General features: G+C 37.9%; 1 protein-coding gene and 1 non-coding gene across 2 annotated transcripts; one reads left to right on the forward strand and one right to left on the reverse strand.

The window, feature by feature from the left end:
* Positions 1-203: 203 nt before the first annotated feature.
* Positions 204-692, reverse strand: LOC145049790 (uncharacterized). Its single transcript, XM_078998148.1, has one exon. It carries the CDS (start codon positions 690-692, stop codon positions 204-206), a length of 489 nt encoding a protein of 162 aa, XP_078854274.1.
* Positions 693-1,760: 1,068 nt separating this feature from the next.
* Positions 1,761-1,867, forward strand: LOC145055985 (small nucleolar RNA R71). Its single transcript, XR_013685527.1, has one exon. It is a non-coding gene; the product is annotated as a small nucleolar RNA R71 (small nucleolar RNA).
* The last annotated feature ends 13,190 nt before the right edge of the window (positions 1,868-15,057 follow it).

The raw sequence follows: 15,057 nt of genomic DNA on the forward strand, positions 1-15,057 counted from the left end.
TCATACTCAGCTTCTTCCAGTAGCCTCTCAATCTCCAGTAAGTCTTTTTCAGCATCAAATTCTTCATCAAAGATAGTGGACTTGTTGGAATCTTTATTATAACACTCCTCCATCAATTCATCAAACATGTCAATTGAGAATTCCATGTCATCACTATTCCTTGCATGCTTCATAGCTTGATCAACCCCAAAAGTTACTGAATCTTATCCTACCCGTAAAGTAAGCTTCGAGTCTCTCATGTCCACTATAGCACTTGTCGTGTTGAGTAAAGGTCTTCCAAGGATGATCGGGACTTGAGGATCCGCTTCCATGTCTAGAATTATAAAATCTGCGGGAAATACCAACTTGTCCACCTTGACCAATAAGTCTTCACATATTCCTCTTGGAAATGTGACTGTCTTGTTTGCTAAGTGAATTGCCATGCGGATTGGCCTTGGTTCCGGGAGATCCAATTTCTTGAAGAATGAATAGGGCATGAGGTTCACACTTGCTCCCGAATCAGCCAAAGCATGGATGGTGGCCAAGTTGCCAAATTGGCAAGGCAAAGTGAAGCTTCCCAGGTCACCTTTCTTCTTTGGTAATTTGTTTAACATGGTAGCCGAGCAGTTTTCATTAAGGACTACTTCTTTCACCTCCTCCATCTTCCTTGTATTGGGTTGAAGCTCTTTGAGGAACTTTGCATATTTTGGCATTTAAGCGACGGCTTCAATGAAGGGTATGTTGATTTGAAGGGCTTTAATGTGGTCGAGAAACTTCTGGTACTCCTCTTCCTGCTTTTCTTTCTTAGCTCGGGCTGGATATGGCATTGGAGGCTGAAAGGGCTTTTTTCAGGAACTTGTTCTTTCAAATCTGCCAGTGGACTCGTCGAGTCCATATTATGGACTCGGCGAGTAGAGTCTGTGTCATGCAGATTTTTATTTTTATTTTGTTTTTCTGCATCCTCCTTTTGCAAGTCGTTGGGTGCTTCATTCTAAATGGGGGCCAGAGGAGTAATTATCTTCCCACTTCTTGTTGTGACTATGTTTATGTGCGTGCCTCGTGGGTTGTTTTCAGTTTTACTAGGAAGTTCGTCGGGTGGTCTTTGATTGATTTGTTGAGCAAGCTACCCAAGTTGTGTTTCAAAGTTGTGGATAGAGGCTTGTTGGTTTCTAAGTATGGTTCTTGTTTCTTGGACTGCAGCATCATGATCATTATGTCTCTTTTCTGAAGCAGCTACAAACTTGGTAAGCATCTCTTCCAAACTTGGTTTTCTTTCTTGTGTCGGCTCCTCCTTTTGGTAAAAACCTCTTCCTTTTTGCCTGAACTTCTCCTCCTTAGCCTTCTTGTACTCGTCATAAGGGAGTCACTCCTTCTTTGGTTTACGCCAGTCTTCATCATATCGGTCCCCAATTGAGTAACAAACTTGCACCTTTTTGTTGCCATTCTCATCCAAGTCGCAGTCTCTAGTAAGGTGAGGCCCATTGCAATTCTCACAACCCACCCGAATAGCATGTATTGTTTGATCCATTTTATCCATCCTCCTATCCATGGTTTTTAGCATAGCCATGACTGCTGACAAGTCTTCTGAAGCTGCATAGGCGGCTCCCCTAGTCACATCATTTCTTGAATTATGGAATTCTCTAGAATGCTTAGAGAATTCTTCAACCATTTGCTTTATTACTGGAGGTGCCTTCTTCGTGAGTGGACCTTGCGAGTCAAGTAATTGCCTAGTGGTATAATTTAATCCATCATAAAAGATGGAGACTTCTTGTTGGCTATTGAGGTCATGATGTGGGCAATTCCTTAGCAAGCTCTTGTACCTCTCCCAAGCTTCATATAGTGACTCTCCTGCTTGTTATTCAAAGTTGGCAATGGCTTTCTTGAGCTTGGATATCTTGGATGGTGGGCAGAATTGATCAATGATTTCTTCTTTCAATTGGGCCCATGTAGTGATTGATCCGGGGGGCAATGACTTAAGCCAATCCTTTGCAGCACCCTTCAAAGTAACTGGAAGCATGCGAAGTAGCTGAGTTTCCCGAGGCACATTTGGAACATTGAAATAATCAGCCACATCATTTACTTCATCCAAGTGCTTGTAAGCATCTTCATGGTCTTTCCCAGTGAAGGGGATCTCCTTGACTAAAGCAAGAATGTGACCCTTAAGCTCAAAAGTAGCAGTTGCGGGAATTGCGGGTTGCACAAGTCCCAGGCCAGTGTCATCGTGGATCCTCTTCTTCCATTCTCCCATGGCGATTTCATCAATGTTAGCCATGGTGAGTGCTAACTCGTTGCCGGAATCGTAGTTGTGCCCGAATGTAGGTTCTTCTTCCTCCTCGGTGTCGTACTCGGTGTCTTCTTTGATCGGGTCTTCGCCTGCTAAAGATGCGCTGGAAGCTCCTGATTTGTTGCTCTTCTTTTTCCCAAAAACAATCTTCAAGTTAGACAAAGGCAACTTCTTAGGTGTATTTGAGCTTTCCACGTCCTTGCCCTTGTTCTTTCTCATTGCGGATTCCGGGTCTTCAAGAGGGGGTACCAACGGAGTGTTGGATCCTCTGGTCATGAAAGTCCTGAAATAAAACCAAAAAAACACGTAAAAAGAAAAAATGCAACTTAAATAAACGAAAAATAAATAAATTTCAAACAGCAGGCTACTCGCCGAGTAGGTGCGAGTGCACTCGACGAGTAGCGTGTTTTATAAAAAAAATTAAAATTAAAGATAAAAATTTAGAAAAAATACTAATGGATTCTAAAACCTAACCTACTTACTCAATAACTAAAAAATTAACTTTGTGCAAGAAAACTCACACAAAGGATTGATAAAATTAGGAATTAGATTTAATTTTTGAACCGTTCCCGGGCAACGGTGCCAAAAACTTGATGTGTGGAAAATGCACTGGTTTTAATCCTACTTTTAAATTATAAATTAAGCACACAAAGGCAGTGAACCTGTCTTTTAGTGGTATAGTTGGATAAGTAGAGTGTCGAACTCAGGGAACGGAAATTAAACTAATAACTAATTTTAACTAAGCAAGTAATAAAAGTAAAGGTTTTTCTCTAGTTTTACAAGACTAGAAACTTAAACACACCACCTAACATGTGATTAACTAAAAACTAAAACAAGTAAAAATTCACCAAATTTGATAAAGAGTTCCTGTTTAGGTCCAACCAATTCACTCCTATGGTTATTTGTGTAATAATGTGATAAGTTAATTGTTATTTGTTACCAACTATAGTGGTTAGATTCATGTTCACTAATACTAACCCTTAGACAATTAATCAATTCAAGCAGTGGCCAATTGTTTAAACTAATTAATTCCCTAGTTCAATTATTTGGATTAAATAAGATTTGTAATTGGTTAATCAAGTGGGTGTTTCAATTAAACTCTTGTTTGTTGGTTTCTCAAACAAGCTTACACATTAATTTACCCATTCCCTTATTAATTCTAGTTTCATGTTCATTATTCCTAGACATATGATAAAGTGGTCACATAAACATATGAGGTTAACAACTAAGAGATGTTCATGCAGCTTAATTGTCTTCCAATTAACAGAAAATAGTTGTAGTTAATGCATAAGGTTCTTTAACAAACTTAATTTAATAAAATCACCAATAAACAATTAACAAAAGTAATAATTAAACCATAGGAGTAATGTGGTTCTTCCTAAACAGAAACCATCCGAATTTTAGCTCATGATTACAAAGAAAACAAGCTCAAGAATGAATTTGATTAAGCTAAACGTAATTCAATCCAAATATTAAGTGGAAATTATAACCTAATTCGCCTCCGAACTTCAAAGATCGAAGGTTAGGGTTGTTCAGGTCTTCAGGGGTTTCTTCAATCTTAGCTCTATCTTTAAGGAAGCCAGAAAAGTTCTTCAATTTGGATTAAGACTCCATATTTATAGTTATCACAAAACATGGGCTACTCGGCGAGTAGGTCGTGGACTTGCCGAGTAGGTGTGTCGAATCCGTGTACGGTAATGATTTTTGACTTTTCTTCGGGAACATTCTCAAGGACTCGCCGAGTTTGCGCGTGGACTCGCCGAGTAGGTGTGTGGTTTTTCCTTTTTCTTCATTCTTTGGTCTCTAATCGCTTCTCCTTATTCCTTTTTGCTTCCAAGCATGTCTTTGGACTGAAAACACAATTTAAGCATTATTAAGTACCTTTTGTCCACATTATGCACATAATTAGCTAAAAATGAATAAAAATATATGCTAAACATATGGCTAATTTTGCAAATATCAGAATACAATCATGAATTTTTCCAAGGCTACTACACTCGATTCATGAGATCCATAAAAACAATTGGGGCATTGGTCAATCCAAAAGGCATGAACAAGAACTAGTAATGGTCGTATCATGTTCTGAAAGCATTTTTGGAATGTCCTCTTTCATTACTCGGAATTGATCATATCCAGATCTCATGTCATCTTAAAGAAGTAATTGGATCCTTGCAATTGATCGAAGAGATCGTCTATTCGAGGATGTGGATATCAATTTTAATGGTCAATTTATTTAGCTCTCTATAGTCGATGCACATCCAGAAAGAATCATCCTTCTTCTTGACAAATAGAATGGGTGCACCCCAAGGAGAGAAGCTTGGCCTGATGAAACCCTTTTCAAAAATTTTGTGTACTTGTCTAGAGAGCTCTTTCATCTCTGATGGTTCCAATATATAAGGAGACTTTGCTGCTGGGGGCAGCTCCTGTAATTAGATCGATCTGAAACTTTACTTGTCGAGTTGGCGGCAGACCTAGTAGATCTTCAGGGAATACATCAGGGTAATTGTATACCTAAGGTACTTCCTCGATTTTTTTCTTCTTATTGTCTTTCCTATTGACAATATGGGCTAGGAAAGCATATACTTTTTTTACATGTATTTTATGGCCTTCATGTAGGAGATGATCCTAAGATTTCTAGCAAGTTTATCACCATAAACAATTAAGGCTCTCCATTTGGTAGGGGTAGATGTAATGCTTCTCGAAGCATAAGACTTCGACATGGTTAGGGGATAACCAATCCATGCCAATGATAGCGTTGAAACTTCCATTGACCATAGGCATAAGGTTGATAAGAAAAGTATGATTATTTAATGTTAAGGTACAATTCCTAAGTAGTTCCTGAGTACTACCGACTTCGCGTTAATCATTTCTACTATATAGGCTTCCCAAAGTTTACTATATGGGTGTTTTAATAACTTCCTAAACTCAGGAGTAATATAGCTTCTATCGGCATCGGTATCCAAAAGTATATTTGCATATAAGTCATTGATTAGAAACGTACCCATAACTACTATCGGATCCTATACGGCTTCTCTAGCTCCAATCGCAAACGCTCAACTCCTAGCATATCCTCCTTGTCCCTTCAAATTTGGACAATTTTTATTGATATGCCCAACTTCCTTGCACTCATACTAAGCTCGACATTCTATTGTTACGGTTCCTTGGGTTGGTACGGTTACGTATCTGTTGGCAAGATGACATGTTTTTCCGCAGTTGGTGAGATCCAACAAGCTCCAGTATGACGATACCCACACTCATTGTATCTCGGACTACTTCCAGGGGTAGTTCCTGTTGTGTTCGTCATAATCGCAAATTCCTGGACTGCTTCCCGTTTCTTCTCTATAGATTTCCTAGCCCTTTCATTGGATTCCTTTCCAAACTTCCTTTTCCTATTCTCCGCTTTTGGGAGATCATCCTTCCGGACCATCGTACCGTGACAAATCTCTTGATTTGTTAGGCTGAAGGCTTGTCTCTTGGCAATGTCATGGGTGGTTGGCTTACAGGCAGTGACTAAGCCTTGAATGGGCTAAGGCAAACCCCAAATGTACCTTTCTATTTTCTAATATTACGGGCTGACCATCCCGTTACATAAGGTGGCCAGGTCACTAAAACAGTTCGTATAAGCAACAATGCCAGCTTCTTTCATCATAAGATTCCACAACTCCTGCTCTAGCTTCTACATTTCTTCGTGTGGGCAGTATTCCTCAATCATGAGATGATTTAACTCACTCGAAGCCATGGCATTTGCTACATTAATACTCATGGTTTTTTAATAACTGGTACACCAGCTCATGGTTGTATCTGCTAGGGTGCAAGCGGTGAACTTAACCTTGCAATCCTCCGAACAAAAGCATATCTCAAAAACAGACTCCATCTTTTCTATCCACCTAGTTAAATCAACTACACCTCGCTTCCATGGAAGGGTTTTGCCTTACGGTTCATAAAGTCTTTATATGAACAAACCTTGGTTTGACCTCGGTTATCTCCTTGAGAACTCTCACCTGCATTACCTCCTAAACATGTGTTCATATTGGATTCTAGGGTTACTATTGGATCGGCGACGCGTTGGGCTACTAATGCCTCAATCGTGGTCGAGTTCGTAGGTTTGAGATTGGGTGTGAGTTATCATGGGTTTCTTTTGGTGCGAGGCGTAACTCTAAATTTTATGGCATATGTTAGTTATTATCATATATTTGAAGTTTGCTTAGCAAATTTAGTTAAAAGAGTTAACTATATTAAGAAAACAAATCAAACAAGTAACACAATATACAATAAGATCACATATATTTTCCATTAAATTCCATAAAATTTTTACATTAGATTTCCCAAAAGTATACAATGATGTCTTTTAAATAGCAAAAATGTCTATTTTACATACAAAATATGTAGCAGTATCCTATTACCTACTACACTAGTTTTCCCTCCTTCAAACCCAAAAATTATAGTCCCTAGATTTCTTCAACTAGAACTATCTACCATATGCCAAAACAAAACACTATCCAAGCCACTAATTGTGCCAACTGTGTTGTAGGCAACTGAATATAACTTCCATAGTAGCGGCACCTATCTCTTTCACCATCAATCTCAACTTTTACTCCCTCACACATTGCTCTAAACACTTAATCACGATCTGCTGACACTGAACCATAGAATGGGTCTCCTCTGGATGGTCATATGCGTGGAAGATCCTCATCCTATCTATATCCCACCCCTGCTCCAAATCTATAACTCTACCATCCAGTAACTTGATCTCCCTCCTCAATGAATCACTATTCTCCTCTACCTGATGTATACGATCCCTATGTTGCACAACTCATGGAACTAACTCCGATATCGCCCTATCTATGGGATCCGTTGTAATGTGATCGTGTAGAGGTGCTTGGGAGGATTCTCTGACCTCGTAACACCTAATAATCTCCTCCATGATCTGCTCGTCCACTTGTGGGGTCCATTTGTGGGTGAGGTAAGGCTTCTTTGATGACTTGGGTGAGGATGATGGCGAGGCTGCTCTCTTATAGGGTGGAATGGGAATGGACTTTCTGGGGGTGGTTATAATCTTGGGTACAAAATCATGACTACCAAAGGATCGGTTAGAGGATGAAGGTAGTGGAGCAACAATCTCTCGGGATGACTTTGACTCAGAAGTGTCCTCCCCTTGAGTCCCTGCATAGTCATCATGGGAAGATTAATTTGGATAACATGAGCTATTTGTAGGTACTCCACCAAACTCTTCATCATGCTGCTTCTCCTCCTCTATGGGCTCTTCTTCATCTTCAAATGGCTCATCATCAGCTGATACTAGGGTAGGGGTAAAGGCATAGATGGATCATAGTCATTATCCATCTCTTGTGTGTGTGGCACAACCTGGTCCTCTTCCAAGTAAGTATATGACAACCAAGCCCATATATCCTACATATTGCTCCGATATCCTCCATAAGACATCAAACAAGAAGATTTTAATGAGAGATAGTATGAGAATCATATAATACATATAATTTCCTATTTTAAGTATATAGTAGATTGTACTAATTCTCTATATGGGGGTATGTCGGACACTTGTCTCTAATCCATATATCCTCGAGGTGCACCATGCCAATGCTAAGTGCTGAATCCCCTTGTGATAGGTCTTGACCTAATACTCTAGTCTTCATAAAGTCAATCTAAACTACCGATCCAAAGATCCTCACGGTGTACGCCTCATCCTAATTTCATAACTAATCGTACTAATCTATTGATCCATAAATCCTCAATCATTTAGGTTGTCAACTATGGCATCCAAGTTTAGGTGTGTGTCGTTCGGACCATAATAAAACTTAGTTGCATATTCTAGGTCTAGTTGTGGTACAGTCGTAGTACTGAAACTAACCCTAGGATTCATTTTTCACCTAAAATATTGAGTTGTATTTTAAATGAATGATTTTTATAAGATATTGGTATATTTATAAGAGTTTGCATAACTCTTTATCTGATTAGTGTTTGATTAGGCTATTTTAATAATTCTATGTTTTTGTACTTCAAGACTATCAAGTAAGGATCGGCTAAATGAGAAGTGCTGGAGAGCAAGACCATAAGTAGTCTATCTGTTTGGTGAGTAACGATAATACTTTTATTAGGTTTTAAATAATTTAGAGTATGCACCCTAGGTTTTAGTTCTAGTTCCTAAGGAATTACTAGTTCACTATAAACTATAGCTCTGATACAAATATGTCACACCCCCAACCGGCAGCAAAAACGTCGGGCTATACGACGTAGGGAAAATTGGATTGAGGCTAAACATATATATTGAACAATACACGTATTTATATAACACAAACGATACCTTTATTTATTATAAATTTATTCAGTGGTTACATTGTTTGGTAGATCAAGCACACAGCCTAAACATATCTAGAAAGTAAACAAACAGAAATAACTCCAGCAACCTTCCTTGACGACATCCTCCTCCTGACTATCCTTCACACTCAACTCCCTAAACATGTACTTTGAAAACGTAAACATAATGTTGGTGAGTTCACAGGTTTTTATTGTTTTCTGCTTCAATTAGAATACTTTTTCTTTTTAGAAAAATCATTCTTTCCTTGTTAAGATGTTTTCCCAACCTTAACTTACTATCTGTATAGGATATTTTACTAGTCCTAACTTACTATCTTTATAGAATAATTTTATCGAACCTATCTTACTATCTTTATATATTAGGATGTTTTACTAACCCCAACTTATTTTAATAACTACTCGAAGGCATTCCTATAGGTAGTCGGATCTTTAAGGCTTTCGATATGTATTACCATGACCCCCATAATCGACGATGTAGACTATAATTTCCCTTCACAACACTTCATCAAACATCAAATAATAAGACCTTATACAAAGAAATTTATCCTATCGGGATTGTAGCTAGCAATCACAGGTGGGGGTGTCAAACCTCATATAGATCTATACATATATTTCTAACTCTCCTAAGATTCACGATTATAGGTTTGGGGTAGCCGAACCCAATCAATGCTATTAGATGAATAATAACAGCTCACTAGCACATGTAACCATATATATTTTTATCTTTTCATAAAGTCTTTAACTTAATAACTCCTACAATTATCCCTATATAATTTATTTACTTTCTATTTGATAATTATAATCTATAGACCTCACAGTCATACATACATACATATATATATATATATATATATATATATATATATATATATATATACATACATACATATATATATATATATATATATATATATATATACCCTACTGATGGTTTGAAGACATGATATTTGGGCAGTGTAACAACTAGGTACAGTGCATATCCCTAAAATTGACCAACATTACTTCTAGGTACTACGTTTTCCTTGCAATTTGGCCAGTATAACCTCTAAGTAAAATCTTTTCTTAGACAATTGTGCATCATAGCTCTTAGGTATAATATCATAGCTTACAACTAGGTAAAGTACCTGTTGGTATATTATCCTAGTGTTTTCATGCTTTGTAACTACTAATATATATATATATATATATATATATATATATATATATATATATATATATATATGCATTTATCAAATATATTTTGATAAAGCAGTATGATAAGCGTGTATCTCCCCCCCCCCCCTTAAAACCTTTAAAATAGTAAAATAAGTCGTGAACTCACCCTTAACGCATGAGACAGTTGATGTAGGGTTGAATTATGCTCGGGCTCCATGGACCACTCCATAAATGCAACAACTTTGAGGGTAAAGAGAGCCTTAGAGAGAGAACTGTGCAGGGTGGGATATGCATCACCTTGATTTTATAGGCTTTAATTTTGGGTGTGTGATGCAAGGATCTTGCACCTCGTACGTGATCATTAGGGATCCATCCAAAGATTGCCACGTGTCACTTCCCTAATTTGCCATGTCACTTACAATCTACTCGAATTTGGTGTTAGGTGCGCGACAGGATAGGCGTGCACCTCGCGTGCATAAAATGATTTTGTAAATATCATAACTCTTTCGTATGAGCTCCGATCTAAGCCCTATTTATATCTATATATGTAACGATATCAAAGAGTATCACAACTTTCCTTTAGGTAGTTTTAGCAAGTTTTGACTTTCATTTTTATGCCTAATATGGGTAAAAAACAAATGATTTAAAAAAAATCATATACCTCTCATACGGATCCCGTTTTCGGCATTTTTTTGTCCTAAAGTTTATTTCTCACGGAGTACTACAAATTTTCTTTTTCCACTTTTATTCAAAACTCAACAAATGTCTAAATACCGTTTTGACGTAATTAGCTTTAATTGCGTGATTTATTCTTATTTTTACTATATCCATAACTTTATCATTTGCAGTCGGATTTTTACGAATCTTATATCATTGGGATCATGTCAACGAGTACTTTTGAAATATATTAACCATTTTAAAATACGGCACAACTTTCCTGACGCTTATTTTTCAGCCTTACAATCGATTTAATTATAAATGTAATGCAATATTCGATTTTTATTAATTTACAAGTCAAATATAAGAATATTAAGCTATTACATTTATTTTCCTACTCTTTCCTAATGGTGGTCAGTGACAGAATCTTCTTGATTGTCATAGCAATGCTCATGCAGAGGGGTCACGTGATTGCTTACGCTTCAAGGTAGTTGAAGCCTCAAGAGGTGAATTACCCGATGCACGATTTGGAGGGATTACCTTTATAGGGTCAGATGTACTATTTATACTGATCATAAGAGCCTAATGTACTTGATGGATTAGCCAAACTTGAACATGAGGAAGGGGAGATGGTTAGATGTGGTAAAGGATTATAATTATGAGATCCTTTATCACCCGGGGAAGGCTAATGTTATGGCCGATGCCTTGAGCCGCAAGGCAGCAAGTGTGCCTATTAGGGGTTATGTATGGGGATGTTTATTGTCTCACCACTTTTAGAGTTGATCAAGAAGGCACAAGTAGAAGGGTTGAAGAAGGAAATTTGGAAGGAAGAGAGGATCACGGGTAAGATTCAGCTGTTTGTCAAGGACAGTAGTGGGTTATTGACACGGTGTGGCAGGGTGTGGGTTTCGGTTTCTGGTGGGTTTAGACAGACATTACTGGAGGAAGTTCATAAATTGAATTTTTCAACCCATCTAGTGGTCATGAAGATGTATATGGATCTGAGGTTGAGTTATTAGTGGCCTTGTATAAAGAGGGAGATAGCTTGGTTTTGTGCAACGGTGCTTGACTTGTTGGAAATTTAAGGACAAACATCAGAGAACCCACGGCAAGATGCAGTTGTTACCCATTCCTATGTGGAGAATGGAAGGATATCACCATGGATTTATTACAAGATTTCTGAGGACGGCATGTGAGGTCGATTCTATTTGGGTCATCGTTGATAGATTGACCAAGAGTTCTCATTTCATACCTATTGGTGAGAGCATCTACGCCAAAAAATTAGCGGGCATCTACATTAGAGAGGTGGTGGTTTGGCATAGAGTGCCTGTTTCAGTGGTTTTCTATCGAGACGTTCACTTGACCTCAAGATTTTGGAGGAAATTTCATGAAGATTTGGGAACTCAGGTGCGTTCAGCACAGCATACCACCCCTCGAATGATGGATAGAGCGAGTAGACTATTTAGACGCTCGAGGATATGCTTAGGGTGTGTATGCTAGATTTTGGTGGGAATTAGGATACTTATCTTCCACTATCTGAGTTCTCCTATAACAATAGCTATCATGTCATTATTGATCGACCACCTTTCAAGATGTTCTACGGGAGGAAATTTCAGATCCCAGTTTGTTGGGGGGAGGTCAGACATCTAGTTATGGAGAGTACTAAGGTTGTAGTCAAGACCACTAAGTTGATACATCAAGTACGCGATAGGCTGCAAATCACACAAATTCGTCAGAATAGCTATGCTAACCGATGATGTTCATACCTTGAGTTTCAGGTCAGGGATTTGGTAGTAATGAAGGTGTCACCTTGGAAAGGTGTCATCCGGTTTAGGAAGCGAGGCAATTTGGTATGTAGGTATATTGATCCCTTCCGTATTATTCTTCTGGTGGGCAAGGTGGCATATCGCTTAGATCTTCCAGACGGGCTTATTTAGATTCACAACACCTTTCATGTTTCTCAACTACGGAAGTGTTTGGCAAATGAGTCCTCGATGGTTCCTTTTGATAATACAAACACTTGAATTATATAGAGAGACCCATCGCTATTCTCGATAGGAAGGCGAAGACCTCGCACAACAAGGTGGTGGATCTAGTGAATGTGCAATGGTAGCTTTGGAAGGGTTCCAAATGGACTTGGGAACTCAAACATGAGATAAGGGAGCACTACCTCAAGTTGTTTGTGGCAGAGGACTTCGAGGATAAAGTCTTATTCAAGTGGGAGAGATTTGTAACATTTGGAACCTTGAGGTATTGAATTCTAAGTATTTTGCATGTTTTGAGTAGGTCACAATGTGAGGAATGCACCATCATGTCGTGACATGGCCATGTTTTGTAGGTTGATCAATTTTGGGACTCACGGCGTGACCATATATCAGTTACGATGTGACAACCATCTGGTAACCAAAAACCCTAATTTTTGGGTATTTAAGGAATGAGGGGATAGGATTTTCGCATCCTCAGCCTCCCTCACTCTCTAACTTCAGAAAACCCTAATCATAACCCCTTTGGTGATTCTTGTCTATTTTGGTGCACTAGGTAGCTTGAAGAAGAAGGAGAAAACGAAGAAGGAGGAAGAGGAGGAGAAGGTGTTCTAGTAGTAAAGCATGCAAGTAAACATCGTCACAATCATCACCATCTCATACTCTTTTTGGACCTTTGTAATTGTTCAAGGCTCAAGCTTTATTAACCTATGTTTCTAGATCTAGGTTGTTTTCCCTTTTTCATCATATTTGAGCAGCAACTTAATGGATTCTCAGGGTCCCTTGAGAAATAAAAGATTTATATCTTGAAGTTGGTGTGGTATTGGATCCATATATGTGAGTTTTGGTATTATCTCTTTACTTTTGACCTAGAATGGATTAAGGACATGCATGGAGCAAGCATTTCCATAAAGAAAAAAAGTATGGACATTTGGAGTCCCCATAAGCTTCTAAAAAAGTTAGGGTTGGAGACTTAATGGTTTAAGGACTCAAATCGTTAAGGGGATGTTCTAGACAGAAGTCACGACATGACATTGAGGGTGTCATGACGTGACCGAGGAAGGATCCTGTATATGAGTTGTTCCGTTATACTCACGATGTGACCAAGAAGAGCTCACTTCGTGATGCATGTTGAATAGGTTGTCCGTGACCTAGTTTCCTGAGTAGGAGCAAGAGTGGAATCAGATGAGTGAGTGAGTTCTCACGACGTAACCAAGGGCTAGTCACGACATGAGCATCAATTTTTGATGTTATTGGCTATTGACTTTGACCCTAATCATTTACTTGTTGACTTGAGTTGAATTTTGGTCAAACTTCTAGTTTTGGAAGGTAGATCAAGGCTTTACCTTATATGGCTATACAGGTGGTATACAGCATCGATATTTCCAGTAGTGAGAATAATAGCAGTTCATTATCATCTGAGAGGTGAGTCTTCTCACAATACTCATAGGCCGATGGCACCAATGTTGGCCCACTAGATTTTGTTGTATAGAATGATAATTGTCTTTGTGAATTTTTCATCTATGTTTGGGTTGAAATACACCCCAGGGTTAGGACCACTATTGTATGTTTGGGTTGAAATATACCCTAGGGTTGGGCCCATTGATATGCATTGGGTTGAAATATACCTCATCGTTGGGCATATTGATGTGTATTGGGTTGAAGAATAGCTTAGGGTTGGGCCCACTAATTTGTATATATATGGTATTTTGGGGGAACTCACTAAGCCTTGTGTTTACGGTTTTGTGTTTTCATGTATTCATATACTTCTAGTTCGAAAGGGGAGGGCTCGGCATGATTGAACATCATCCACCAGTGTTCCACATTCTATGATTTTTTTTGTACTCTGATGACTATTTGATACATTTTTACCTTGATTGGGTTTTTGGAATGAATGAATTGATGTTTTGGGTTGACTAAAAGAAACAAAAATTACATAGTATTTTTGGGATATTACAGAATATGTTCATGAGATTCCACTGCAAGATGACTGCTATAAGGTGTCCATTGAAGAAGAGTTAAAGGAGAATATTTACCAAATCCAACTACTGAGCACAAATTAGTTGCAAAAGCACATAAAGGTTTTGTTGCTTTGACAAAAGATATTGTAATAGTACATGGACAAGTTTGTATATCCTGTTATATATTTATAAGTATTTCTTTCTATTAATCATTTTTGTTTTAATGTTAGACGATACATACAAATTGTGTTGCTATAGGTATTGAGTACAACTTCAAGTAAAGAGGGTAACATTGCCAACCCTAGAAAGCGCAAAGTATCTTACATATCACCTGCAATGCTGGAGACAATAAGAATGTTTAATAAAAGGAGCAATTAACGTAGCTTTCATTTTATGACATACATTTCATTGTTTGTTTGTATAGATGTTATGTATATTTTGATTACAACATATTTGTATATTATTTAAGTTTGCTATATGATTAATGTTATTTTCTTTTATTCTTGTTACTCCTGTAATATATATATATATATATATATATATATATATATATATATATATATATATATATATATATAAGATTCAACAAAAGACAGAAACAAATCCACTATCTGTTTTACGTCAAGCAATACATGGAATAACTCTGGGTATAGCAGTAAAAGCAAGACGTGTAGGTGGATCGACTCAGCAAGTTCCCATTGAAATA

This window comes from Lactuca serriola, chromosome 5 (assembly GCF_051521515.1).
Source record: "Lactuca serriola cultivar US96UC23 chromosome 5, Lser_US96UC23_V15, whole genome shotgun sequence".
In the NCBI taxonomy this organism is placed as follows: domain Eukaryota; kingdom Viridiplantae; phylum Streptophyta; class Magnoliopsida; order Asterales; family Asteraceae; genus Lactuca; species Lactuca serriola.